The 13,326-nt window shown below is 40.1% G+C and overlaps 1 protein-coding gene across 5 annotated transcripts in view; it reads left to right on the forward strand.

The window, feature by feature from the left end:
- Positions 1 to 13,142, forward strand: part of ripor1 (RHO family interacting cell polarization regulator 1) — a 53,857-nt gene extending 40,715 nt beyond the window's left edge. For all 5 annotated transcript variants that reach the window (XM_086299689.1, XM_086299688.1, XM_086299687.1 and 2 more), the window contains 7 exons: positions 1,783 to 1,918; positions 2,333 to 2,482; positions 4,162 to 4,320; positions 6,922 to 7,118; positions 7,414 to 7,497; positions 7,646 to 7,736; positions 8,292 to 13,142. In XM_086299689.1, coding sequence (XP_086155815.1) covers positions 1,783 to 1,918; positions 2,333 to 2,482; positions 4,162 to 4,320; positions 6,922 to 7,118; positions 7,414 to 7,497; positions 7,646 to 7,736; positions 8,292 to 8,389 — 915 coding nt within the window. In that variant the 3' untranslated portion in view covers positions 8,390 to 13,142. The remainder of the gene's footprint in view (positions 1 to 1,782; positions 1,919 to 2,332; positions 2,483 to 4,161; positions 4,321 to 6,921; positions 7,119 to 7,413; positions 7,498 to 7,645; positions 7,737 to 8,291) is intronic.
- Positions 13,143 to 13,326: the final 184 nt, after the last annotated feature.

Raw genomic sequence — 13,326 nt, forward strand, 5'->3', positions numbered from 1 at the left:
AATTTTGTATAAGTTCATACTCAAGTTTAAAACAACTACACTAAAGCTATTCTGTTATACCTGTATGCAAAAAAAAAGTTTCATAGTTCAGCAATACTGATCAATCTAATAAACTTAAACCTACACCATCCTCCCTATTCTGGTATTTTAAAGAGTACTTAGCGTAAATATTAAGCAACCTAACTAATAGGGTTCCAACTCCCAGCAACAACAAAAATAAATAAATAAAAAATAGGGAACCACCCCTCACGCTCCACCTCATGATGCTTAATCGACGTAATCAACCTTAATTTGATGCAGTGTGAAAAAAAAAATGCACAGAAATCAATTATTTTTCAAGAAATATTAAATAGATTCAACATCTTTCTTCAACAAAATTGCAGACTGCACAGATGGTACCTTCCCAAAGGAAAAAGTACTATAGCTTACTAGGGTATATTTATTACCGTAGACTCAACAGTTACTATATACAGTAATGGACTTCTATTCCTTTTACATCAAATTAAAACTTTGGGTGTAAGATTCGGATAATTATTTATTAAAAGCTAGACATTTTAAATGAGAATAAAGAAAAGTGTGTCTTTGTGCCCCTTTTCCCTGTTCATGCCCTATCGTCCCCCCTGGCTAAACTTTGCTAGATCCGCCCCTGCACAGTTACAGCCGTCAGCTGCGTAGAAAAAGATCCTGGTGTAGAAAGTAATATTAAATAAATTCTAACAACAGCTTATCAAGCTTAAACGTGCTGCTGTTGTTTATCCACTGGTTTCCTCTTTCTGGTGCAAAGTGGGCCAAAAGCAAACTAGAGAGACGGACTCGCGACAGAAAAGCCGATCAGCTGATCGTTAAGCAGTTTCATGATTGAAGTAGCAGCAAGAGGAGGCAGTCGCTCCATATATCGCTTGTTAAGCTTAACGCAGGAATGCTTTACAAACATTCAGAGATGGACTTACACACTTGCTTTACTTCTCTCGGGGATAACTTTGTCGGAGATGAAATGCCGGGTTGCTAGCGAAGCTCCACATGCTATCCAGACCACCGACAGGTCCCGCATGCCACAGCCGCTCTATCACGTGATGCATACTGCTCCGACGTGCTAACGTTCTGAGGCGAGTTAAGGCGCGTTGCAAGTTTTGTGAGGTGCTTTCGTGATATTTAATGGATCGGATTACATTTTTTATTTTTCTCCGATATCCGATCCAGTAATTTAGGTCAGTATCGGACCGATACGTAATATCGGATCGGTCCATCTCTAGTTATTAGCCAAACTCATATGTAGCTACCTCACATTCTCATGGCACATCGATACCTTAAGTTCACTCTGCTCTCATCTACGGCTGTGGGTAGTGAATAATTAAAATTTTCACCGATGCAAGTCATGGGAATTGGCTTCCTTTGAAAGGTGTCTATGCTCAGCCTTAGAGATGGGCTGAGGAACACAGTCTGCATCATAAGGAGTCAGTTGAGTTGATTCAGGCATCTGACTAGGATGGTTGCTGAACATCTCCTCAGAAAGATGTTTTGGGCATGTCTGACCAGGGGAACTCTGATGAAAACCCAGTCAAGTTTGTTTACATACAGTCAATACCATTATTTTCTTTTTTTAAAAATCCATTCAATTGGCATAGTGTTTGATAGTTATGTAATCATAGTTTCAGGATGCCATTGAAAAGTATTATTCACTCACTGATGAGTTAAAGCAGTAGCAGCTGTGAGGGCTGTTGTATTGCTAATTGTAATATTGGTCACTTCTTTTACAAGTGTTTTGTTTTGTTTGTTTTTAAGTGTCTGGGCAAGTTTGGTCCTCTGAGATGTGGAGAGATGTATGCCTTGGACAGACTGCTGAGAGAGGCTCGTGTCCTCGAAATCATCCGACGCGTCACCAAAGAAAACCCACAGAAAATCAGACCAGCTACTGAAGGTGATTTGTGTCGTTTATGTTCATTTCATGTGCATTTGTTTAAACATCCATAAATGCATTTATTCAGAATAACTGTATAGACAAGAAAAAGAAGTTGAAGAGGAATTTTCATTAGTGGGAGCATTCCTTCTGGAGCATAAGGGTGAAAATGTCTGCTTTTGGCTTGGATGACAACTAGTGTCATCAGAAACATTTCATGGGTATATGGAAGTAGAGATTCCACTAAATAATAAGTAATTATGGATTTTGTCATGCAGCCTGTCAAGAAGGTAAAACAGACTTTACAAGGCACTGATTCAAAGCAAGCTGCAACCTTATACTATTAATAAATTTCCTGTGTTATGTATGGCACTAACCCCCAGTATCTTGCTTTCCTACCTTGCTTATAACGGTCTCCTGTTTTCTGTTTGTCAGTTATCCCGGCGCTAGGTCTGTGTCTGGGTGCTGTGTCGCTATGGCAAGAATGTGTGGGACAGGGTAGCATGTACAGCGTCTCTGCTGAAAGGTTCCTGAATACACTGTCGACAATCTACGCTGGTTTACTGCCTGAAAGGGCCGAAGCAGGTAAATCATCATTAGTGGGTATACTGCACACGCTGGTACAGTGGGGCAAAAAAGTATTTAGTCAGCCACCGATTGTGCAAGTTCCCCCACTTAAAATGATGACAGAGGTCAGTAATTTGCACCAGAGGTACACTTCAACTGTGAGAGACAGAATGTGAAAAAAAAATCCATGAATCCACATGGTAGGATTTGTAAAGAATTTATTCGTAAATTAGGGTGGAAAATAAGTATTTGGTCACCTCAAACAAGGAAAATCTCTGGCTCTCACAGACCTGTAACATCTTCTGTAAGAAGCTTTTCTGTCCCCCACTCGTTACCTGTATGAATGGCACCTGTTTGAACTCATCATCTGTATAAAAGACACCTGTCCACAGCCTCAAACAGTCAGACTCCAAACTCCGCCAAGACCAAAGAGCTTTCGAAGGACACCAGGAAAAGTATTGTAGACCTGCACCAGACTGGGAAGAGTGAATCTACAATAGGCAAGCAGCTTGGTGTGAAAAAATCAACTGTGGGAGCAATCATCAGAAAATGGAAGACATACAAGACCACTGATAATCTCCCTCCATCTGGGGCTCCACGCAAGATCTCATCCCGTGGGGTCAAAATGATCATGGGAACGGTGAGCAAAGATCCCAGAACCACACGGGGGGACCTGGTGAATGACCTGCAGAGAGCTGGGACCAAAGTAACAAAGGTCACCATCAGTAACACACTACAACGGCAGGGAATCAAATCCCGCAGTGCCAGACGTGTTCCGCTGCTGAAGCCAGTGCATGTCCAGGCCCGTCTGAAGTTTGCCAGAGAGCACATGGATGATACAGCAGAGGATTGGGAGAATGTCATGTGGTCAGATGAAACCAAAGTAGAACGTTTTGGTATAAACTCAACTCGTCGTGTTTGGAGGACGAAGAATACTGAGTTGCATCCCAAGAACACCATACCTACTGTGAAGCATGGGGGTGGAAACATCATGCTATGGGGCTGTTTTTCTGCCAAGGGGACAGGACGACTGATCCGTGTTAAGGACAGAATGAATGGGGCCATGTATCGTGAGATTTTGAGCCAAAACCTCCTTCCATCAGTGAGAACTTTGAAGATGAAACGAGGCTGGGTCTTCCAACATGACAATGATCCAAAACACACCGCCCGGGCAACAAAGGAGTGGCTCCGTAAGAAGCATTTGAAAGTCCTGGAGTGGCCTAGCCAGTCTCCAGACCTCAACCCCATAGAAAATCTGTGGCGGGAGTTGAAAGTCCGTGTTGCTCGGCGACAGCCCCAAAGCATCACTGCTCTCGAGAAGATCTGCATGGAGGAATGGGCCAAAATAGCAGCTACTGTGTGTGCAAACCTGGTAAAGACCTATAGTAAACGTTTGACCTCTGTTATTGCCAACAAAGGTTATGTTACAAAGTATTGAGTTGTATTTTTGTTATTGACCAAATACTTATTTTCCACCCTGATTTACGAATAAATTCTTTACAAATCCTACCATGTGGATTCATGGATTTTTTTTTTTTCACATTCTGTCTCTCACAGTTGAAGTGTACCTCTGGTGCAAATTACTGACCTCTGTCATCATTTTAAGTGGGGGAACTTGCACAATCGGTGGCTGACTAAATACTTTTTTGCCCCACTGTATGTGGAGCATATTAACATCTGTGTTTGTGTGTATGCAGTGTTCTTGTGCCTGGTTGAGCGTGTACTGGATCAGAGGTTACCACGACGAGGAAGCAGCAGGGACAACATGATGGTGACGTTGTTCCAGCTGTGGAGCTACTTGGACTCGAATGCTGTCAGTGATATGGACACACACATCATTGAACTGGCAAAAGAGGGTGGGTGTACGTACACACACACACACACACACACACACACGATAGGTCAGATACATACTCGTTAAATGTTTAAGACCAGATTTACTAATTGTCAGTGCCAGTTCAAAACCTTCTTTTCATTTTAATAAGCATTTACACATTTGATACTGTGCCACAGTATCAGCTACAGTGGGGCAAAAAAGTATTTAGTCAGCCACCGATTGTGCAAGTTCCCCCACTTAAAATGATGACAGAGGTCAGTAATTTGCACCAGAGGTACACTTCAACTGTGAGAGACAGAATGTGAAAAAAAAATCCATGAATCCACATGGTAGGATTTGTAAAGAATTTATTCGTAAATCAGGGTGGAAAATAAGTATTTGGTCAATAACAAAAATACAACTCAATACTTTGTAACATAACCTTTGTTGGCAATAACAGAGGTCAAACGTTTACTATAGGTCTTTACCAGGTTTGCACACACAGTAGCTGGTATTTTGGCCCATTCGTCCATGCAGATCTTCTCGAGAGCAGTGATGTTTTGGGGCTGTCGCCGAGCAACACGGACTTTCAACTCCCGCCACAGATTTTCTATGGGGTTGAGGTCTGGAGACTGGCTAGGCCACTCCAGGACTTTCAAATGCTTCTTACGGAGCCACTCCTTTGTTGCCCGGGCGGTGTGTTTTGGATCATTGTCATGTTGGAAGACCCAGCCTCGTTTCATCTTCAAAGTTCTCACTGATGGAAGGAGGTTTTGGCTCAAAATCTCACGATACATGGCCCCATTCATTCTGTCCTTAACACGGATCAGTCGTCCTGTCCCCTTGGCAGAAAAACAGCCCCATAGCATGATGTTTCCACCCCCATGCTTCACAGTAGGTATGGTGTTCTTGGGATGCAACTCAGTATTCTTCTTCCTCCAAACACGACGAGTTGAGTTTATACCAAAAAGTTCTACTTTGGTTTCATCTGACCACATGACATTCTCCCAATCCTCTGCTGTATCATCCATGTGCTCTCTGGCAAACTTCAGACGGGCCTGGACATGCACTGGCTTCAGCAGCGGAACACGTCTGGCACTGCGGGATTTGATTCCCTGCCGTTGTAGTGTGTTACTGATGGTGACCTTTGTTACTTTGGTCCCAGCTCTCTGCAGGTCATTCACCAGGTCCCCCCGTGTGGTTCTGGGATCTTTGCTCACCGTTCTCATGATCATTTTGACCCCACGGGATGAGATCTTGCGTGGAGCCCCAGATGGAGGGAGATTATCAGTGGTCTTGTATGTCTTCCATTTTCTGATGATTGCTCCCACAGTTGATTTTTTCACACCAAGCTGCTTGCCTATTGTAGATTCACTCTTCCCAGTCTGGTGCAGGTCTACAATACTTTTCCTGGTGTCCTTCGAAAGCTCTTTGGTCTTGGCCATGGCGGAGTTTGGAGTCTGACTGTTTGAGGCTGTGGACAGGTGTCTTTTATACAGATGATGAGTTCAAACAGGTGCCATTCATACAGGTAACGAGTGGGGGACAGAAAAGCTTCTTACAGAAGATGTTACAGGTCTGTGAGAGCCAGAGATTTTCCATGTTTGAGGTGACCAAATACTTATTTTCCACCCTAATTTACGAATAAATTCTTTACAAATCCTACCATGTGAATTCATGGATTTTTTTTTTTCACATTCTGTCTCTCACAGTTGAAGTGTACCTCTGGTGCAAATTACTGACCTCTGTCATCATTTTAAGTGGGGGAACTTGCACAATCGGTGGCTGACTAAATACTTTTTTGCCCCACTGTAGGGGGGGGGGGGGTGTGTGTGTGTGTGTGTGTGTGTGTGTGTGTGTGTGTGTGTGTGAGAGAGAAAGAAAGAAAGAGTGAAAGAAAGAGACCAGATGCTCTCATTTTCACTTCCAAAGCTGTGAGTATACTGTTAGCATGGCAGGTGTGTGCATGTGTGGTAGCCTACTATTTCCTGCTCTTTCCAGATGTATGTATAAAAATTTATTAAAGTGAACATTTTCATAATTGACAACAAAAATATCTACAATTTTATAACTAAAAGGTTTCATATTTTTATTTTCAATTAAACATTTGCATCTGCACATCCTGCAGGTCAGCTATTACAAACTGAGTTCTGGTGTGTTCCACAGTAGAGATTATAATCTCTTGAAACCTGTTGATGCTTTATCAGCTACCTCTCTGAATTCCCATGCTGTTTCCAAAGAGGATCACATGTGTAAAAACCTGCATTTGCAATGTTATTTTTGTCATTACATTACTTGATCCATCTTGAAGAATTTTACACTCGTTTCCGCAATAATCTGCAGTTGTGGCATGAAGCTCTGTAGCTCTGTTTATTAGATCAGGCCCATGGAGTGTGCTGGAAGCAACAATCCAGCCAGGCAATTGCCTGATTTGTTCCCGCATTAGTTAAATTCAATGTAGTAGGGCAGTTAGCAGGAGAAAGACTATGTTATGGTCCAAAAGTTTTGGATATATTTCTCATTACAGCTCAGCTGTGTGATGTATATGAGGTTTCAGGGCTGTAGTGTAAAAATGGCTTAAAAGGAAAAACAAGAGTAAAACTTGTGCTATTAATAACCTCCAATAACCTTCCTTCAACAGTATGGTTGGTACAGAACCTGGCGTCATCTGACCAGGATGTGATTGTCAATGCTCTACGCCGCCCTGCAGAGTGCAGCCTGAGGAGAGAAGGAATTCATGCCGTGGCCAAATTACTAAAAGATCCTCGGGGCAAAGTGTCTGCCTCTGCCAGCTCTGTACTGAGAAGCCTCGCTGCTCAGCCCAGACAGAGAAAACAGGTGAGGTGTGTGTGTGTGTGTGTGTGTGTGTGTGTGTGTGTGTGTGTGTGTGTGTGTGTGAGAGAGAGAGAGAGAGAAAGATTTTCACTGGGGTTTTTTTGGGTTTTTTTTTTTTTCTTCTGTAAAAAATGTTACCTGCTAAATTGTCCTAATTGTTTTCTTCCTGAATGGCAAAAGGACCTTTTGATCCTGCTGTATATAGACCTGTGCATGGTGTGTGCTGCAGAAGCCAGTAACAACCCCATAACTGGTGTATCAAAGCCTGGAAACATTTTGTGCATCTTGTCCTTCTCAGGCTTTGGTCAGCTGTTTGGAGCTGCTGGAAGATGAGAATGTGGACAATCGAGTGTGTGGATGCAAAGCTTTAGCTTGTCTCAAGGTACAAAAAAAGCACAGAGTTTATGCTATTATTCAAAGCTGCTGTTCTGATTTGATAAAGGTGACATTTAAACACCTGTCTGTATGCACTCTGTTTGGAGTGTATTATACAAAATGCATTTGTCACTGTATTCATTCTATTATTCCAGGCCAAAGAAAGCATTGATCAGTTGGTGTATCTCTGCCGGGCAGACAAGGAAGAAGTACGAGATGCTGCCAAACAAACACTGCTAGTGCTTGGTAATAATAAACTTCATATTATTTACAATAGAACAGCAAGACTAACTCTTTTCAGACTGTAGTTTGGATTTTATGGTTGGTTATACTCCATTTCTATTATGTTCATTTTACTCTGACATATTCTAAAATGTAATGATGCACTTCTGTGCAGACTGTCGAGGTTTGAGAATTGCTAATTGGATCCCAACTTATCTGTCTCAGTATTAATAGTATTTGACATAATGGTCACTTAACTGGGAGTAATATTGACCTGCACTATAAAATGAGAACCTTTTTTAATATGCCTTGATGTAAATGTTGAGAATAATGCACAAGCAACAGTAACGTGACTGTAAGAGTTCTGATCCATTTGTTTTAATCTGTTCATCTATTTGTGGCATTCATCTACAAGTTGATAATTAAGGCAGACATAATGAAATCTATATTTTATTTTCTTCCATTTGTCTTTGACCGGTACAGATGTCTTTGGAGAAAATGAACATATCCATCCAGTCTTTTCCTCCTTTAATTTATTTCTTACATTTTCTTTGCTCTTCCATTCATGTTGTGGAGCAGGTGAGGAAGGGAAGATGGCCCATAGACACGTGGAGACGTCTCAGGACAGCATCTCAAGACTTTTTGCACCAGGAAGCATGGCCAGCACAGCTTTTTAACACAACATGCACACAGGCGGTTACAGCTGCTGAAAACAAAAATTCAGTGACAACACTGGAGAGTATAATGTCATTTTTGCAATGCTTTGACATGGTGTCACAGGAATATAAGGTATACTGTCCTCTTCAGCTACGACTGTAGCTAAAAACATAAAGAAAAATGTGTTAAATGCAGTATATATCCTGTCAGAACAAAACTCAAAGGGACAAACTCCAACACTGGCTGCAAACAAGAAATGCATCAGACGTCTTAATAATGTAAAATATTCATCTACATCATAAGTCAAAAGCTTTTCAGAGTCACCTTGTTTATAATTATTTTCCTGGGTCCACAAATGCGCAAAATGTTAAATCTTTATACTGTTTACTTACTGCTACTACTATTTCTTTGGATGCTCTAGAAAGCTGTGGGTTTTTACCAATGATATTACAGTCACTACACTAAGAGTCATATACCAGTGGGAGTTAGACTTCTGCTATTACATGAAAATGTGTTTTCTTAACGGGCGCTGCTGTCTCCAGCCTAGCTTAAAGGCTGCTTGGACTATCTCCCCACATGTCACTGTCAAAGTAACTATTTACTGTACTTCTACTTGCTTGCTACTGAATAGATCTGAAGCCAAGTCCAAATGATTTTTTTTAAAAATAGGACCACATTATAGACTGCATATGAATGATGGACATGGTGATGTCAGACGCCACATTATGAAGTGTAAACTTTGGCATTCTTGCCACTGCCATGTTAGCTTTTTGGAGCAGGAAATTGCTAACTTTATACTACTAAACTCTAAGCTAACAACTAAGCTTGTTTAGCTAGCTGGATTTCTAACCTGCAATGCACAGGCAAGTCTGGTAAGTAGTGATAAGTAACAGAATAAGAACATACTAAAATTACATTTACCAACACTGCCACATAGATTTCTCAAGTGGTCTGTAGCACATACTTTATTAGCTCAAATATGGCAGGTCCAGTTTAGTAACTCTACGTGGTGGACGTGGAACTTAAGCAGACATCTATTAGGTATAACTCCCTGTGCCAAGACAAAGTGTCAAAATGTAATGAACATGTCATGGAGGGTGACTGACAACCAGCCCCTCCCCCACTTATAGTTATTGCAAACCTGTTTATTTCTGCTCTGAACTGGGACATTTTAACAGGGGAATCTATGGGTGGCCTCGCCTTTAGAGCAAGCATCAAGTGAAGATTAGACAAACTACAGCTTGTGGAACGTCTGCAGTGATGGTTACCATTTAGCCTATGTTCTTTAAAAGAAAAAAAACTACATACACAGTGCCCATCAGACACTTTATCATGGTGTTGCTTGTAAATCTGCCTTAATGTTGCATTATTTGCTTACCAGAATTTGACATTTTTACAGATGAAATGCTGTAAGAAGCATTTTTTTTTTTTTTTTTTTTTTTTTTGCAAAGTGTTCTTAGCTAACTGTGAAGCTATTAAAGTATATTTACACCTAAAAGCATGAATTAACATGTCTAAAATGAAGATACTGCTTTTTATGACACGATATTGAAACTGAGCTCTGTCAGTGTCGACGAAGTAAACACAAGCAACACAGACTGACTGAAGAGGTGCAGGATGACTTTACACCTGAACTTTTTACATGGTGTATTCTACATGGCAACACATTCTAATCAAATCTCACCAAAAACAAAGACCAAAGAATGTAACGCATGAAAAGTTAATGAACAGAACATGCTACAGTTTAAAAAGTAGTGTGTCTGTGGAGTTGGTAGATTAACTAAAGACATCAGCCTTCTCTGAGGCAGAGTTCATCGTGTGAGCCAAAACACCAAAGTCCAAGAGCAAACCTTTTTGCAAATACAAATACTAAAGCAGAAGTCGACATTCCTTCACTGAAGTGGAAATGCATACTAACTTAAATATGGAAAAAACTTTGGTTTGTTCTTAAAATACACATATTCTTGAATTTAATAATATGCATTTTTTTTTGTATTTCATCACAGAAATGACTAGAAGATTATGAATGTAAGGATATTAAGGGATAGAAAAATGGTGTACAGAAATGCTTCAAAGACCATTTAATTGATTAGCAAAGACAGTTATGGAATATATCTTGAGATTTTTATTTTTGAGTGCAAAGGAGTGCTTACTGTCACCGTAAGCGATGCCGCATCACTGTGCATTAAAATAAGATTTTTAGAGGTTAACGCTTGAGAGCCCTCGTGTGTCTCAGGACATGTTGGATGAGAGCAGCACTTTAGAAAGCAAAGTATGTGATAGTATTATTGGGTTTTTTGTTATTAATGTTAATGTCATGGGAACTAGTTGGTTGGCTCTTTCAACAGAGCTGAACCAAAAAGCTGCTCAGAATTGCGTAATAAGGCTGATGTAGAGAGGGGCAATCTCGGTTAGTGCAGTGAAATCAGAAACAGACTATTACAAAAATGAAGTGACATCTAAACGTCCACTGTGCCTGTAGAAAGTGTGGATCCTGCTATTTATTTTTGACATGCACGCCTCACCTAAACATTACTAAAACCAAATACACCAACTTGTAGCAGTGATTCCTTAACATTGGCAGACTTAGCAAGAAACTGAGCTCTACCACCCAAACAACTGCTCAGGAATAGAAAACAAAGATCCCACCTTTGAACCCGATCCGTACACTCCCCTAGATCGCAATCAGATCTGCAGGGTGTCATGGGATCCCTGCAGGGTGTCATGGGATCCCTACAGAGTCTCTGTCCGCACCTAAATTAGTTGGAGCTGTTTTGGCAGCTTGAGAAAATGCTACACAATATTATGCAGACCACTGTAATTCTGGCTGATGGAGATAGATATATATATATATAAAAATTGAGTTTTAAAAAATGACCTTTATTTTTAAAGCGCATTAGTTTTTCAACAAACAACAAGGGGGAAAAGTGTTTTGTACTTGTGGATCATGCAGGTAATAATAATCTTTGTTTAGATACAGCATGATTCGGACACTGTACCAGGACACAGAGTCCAAACAAACATGTTGTGTAATGTACAGATGACACATATGACTGAAAATGCCAAAGTGTCCAAGTGACTTCAGTTCCTCACTTTAATGCATTCTTATAATAGTTTTACAGTGACACTGCTGATGCTAATGTCACTATACTGCCTTTTCTCATTTGCTAAGTACCATTACTGGAATTTAACTTGGGGCCTACAGCTGTATATCCCAATCTCATACTGTATGACACTAGTACTGTGATAAAGACCAGTTGGATTAACATTGACAGATGAGCAGTTATAGCTGTGCTATCAGATGGAAGGTCTTGAATTAGACTATCTTTGATCAGAATGGTGCAAGGAAGAGGACTGTCCCTCTACTGCCATCATGGGGTCATACTTGAGTATGTCTACCTGGTTTTGCAAAATTTGATTCCCATCAGCCTCAGCTGTACTCTATATTAAGCAAAGTGTAGCATACAGTTAAACTAAACTAATTCTGTTAACATTATACAGAATCAAAATGTTGACTTTGTAATTGTGAAAGTTTTTGTTAGCAGTTGCATTTACCTCAGAATGCTGCTGTGACTTTTGTAGTGGTTCAGTGAGGCACTAACTTGGCTATAGTGTCTGCAGGCCTGGTATTTTACTTTTATTGCTTTGTGAACTTTCATGACAATGTCTGATTTTTCATTGTTATATCAAACTCAGCAGTTTTAGTCTCACTGATGCTTGATGGCAGTTTTTAACAAGAATATTTTTTTTCCTTATGTGTTTCTAGGTTCCTAATGCACTACCTAATGGATTAAGTCCATTTAATCAAATTAATCCAAAGTTGTGAGTCATCGCAATGCATTCAGCGAGCTTTTCTCTCCTGATGGGAGTGGTCCCTTCCAAAATTAGACACAAGTGCCAGATCTTAACCCAACTGAACGGCTGTTAGAGATATTGAACCAAAATGTAGAGATCCAGATGCTCAAATCAATTTGATGGAGTATTGAAGCTGTTCTAGTTAGATGTATTGATCATGCATGTTACTATTGTTTTCCTTTGATTTGTCACCCATCTGAGATGAGTTGTGAGGAAAAGCCAACTAAAAATGTATTTAAATGGTAGGGATTTGGGCAAACAGATTTAAAACAACAAAAAAAAGATTTAAACTGTGGGACTTTGGTCTATTTTACTTCATGAAATATGAGCTGGATGTCACATTTTAGTACTTATAGATTCAGAAAAGAGAGTGTTTTACAGCTGTAGTTATCGTATGCACATCACAAATGCTGAAGGGAGGAAAAAAGGAGAAAAAAATGAAACAACTTGGAATTTCCTTCAAAGCATCCATAATGATCTTTGGTTTGATTATACAATTTAAGAAGATCACCAGAATGCACTGTCACTGGAATCCTGTTATAGAGTTGATGTCATGCAGGGAATCACTGTATATATCAATGCTACCACTGTATTTAATGTTCTTACTACACTGACTTCTATAGGACAACAGAAATCTACAGGTGTTCCTTTTGCAATCAAGGCATCTCAGTTTTTAAGTGCCTTGATTTTTTTTTTTTTATAAGAGATATGCAATAAGACAGAAATGAGATACTTTAAGAATGAAGAGAATGTGAAGTGATGAAATCCCATTGCAGGACACACATGTATGCAATTGTTTTTTATCAAGCTTGGGGAATTGTGAAACATTGTAAACAAATGTTTTATTTCTAGTGTTCTGAGATGTATTTTCAAACATTCTTGTGTCAAGTATATTGAAAAAAACTATTAAAACATTGTAAGATAGCTTCCTGTGCGATTGATCATCTTTAGATGAAGAGCTCTGTGTATCTGAGTGTTAACCCACCCACCACCACCCCACAAACACACACACAGAGTAGAATTTTAGCCATAGAACACTAAATTTTGGAAGGTGTGTGTGTGTGTGAGAGAGAAAGATTTTCACTGGGGGTTTTTTTGGGGG

Source organism: Aulonocara sp. 'chitande type north' Nkhata Bay, linkage group LG7, assembly GCF_057382095.1.
Source record: "Aulonocara sp. 'chitande type north' Nkhata Bay isolate Kocher_YH1m ecotype deep benthic linkage group LG7, A_spYH_male_GT1.1, whole genome shotgun sequence".
NCBI classification, from domain to species: Eukaryota; Metazoa; Chordata; class Actinopteri; order Cichliformes; family Cichlidae; genus Aulonocara; species Aulonocara sp. 'chitande type north' Nkhata Bay.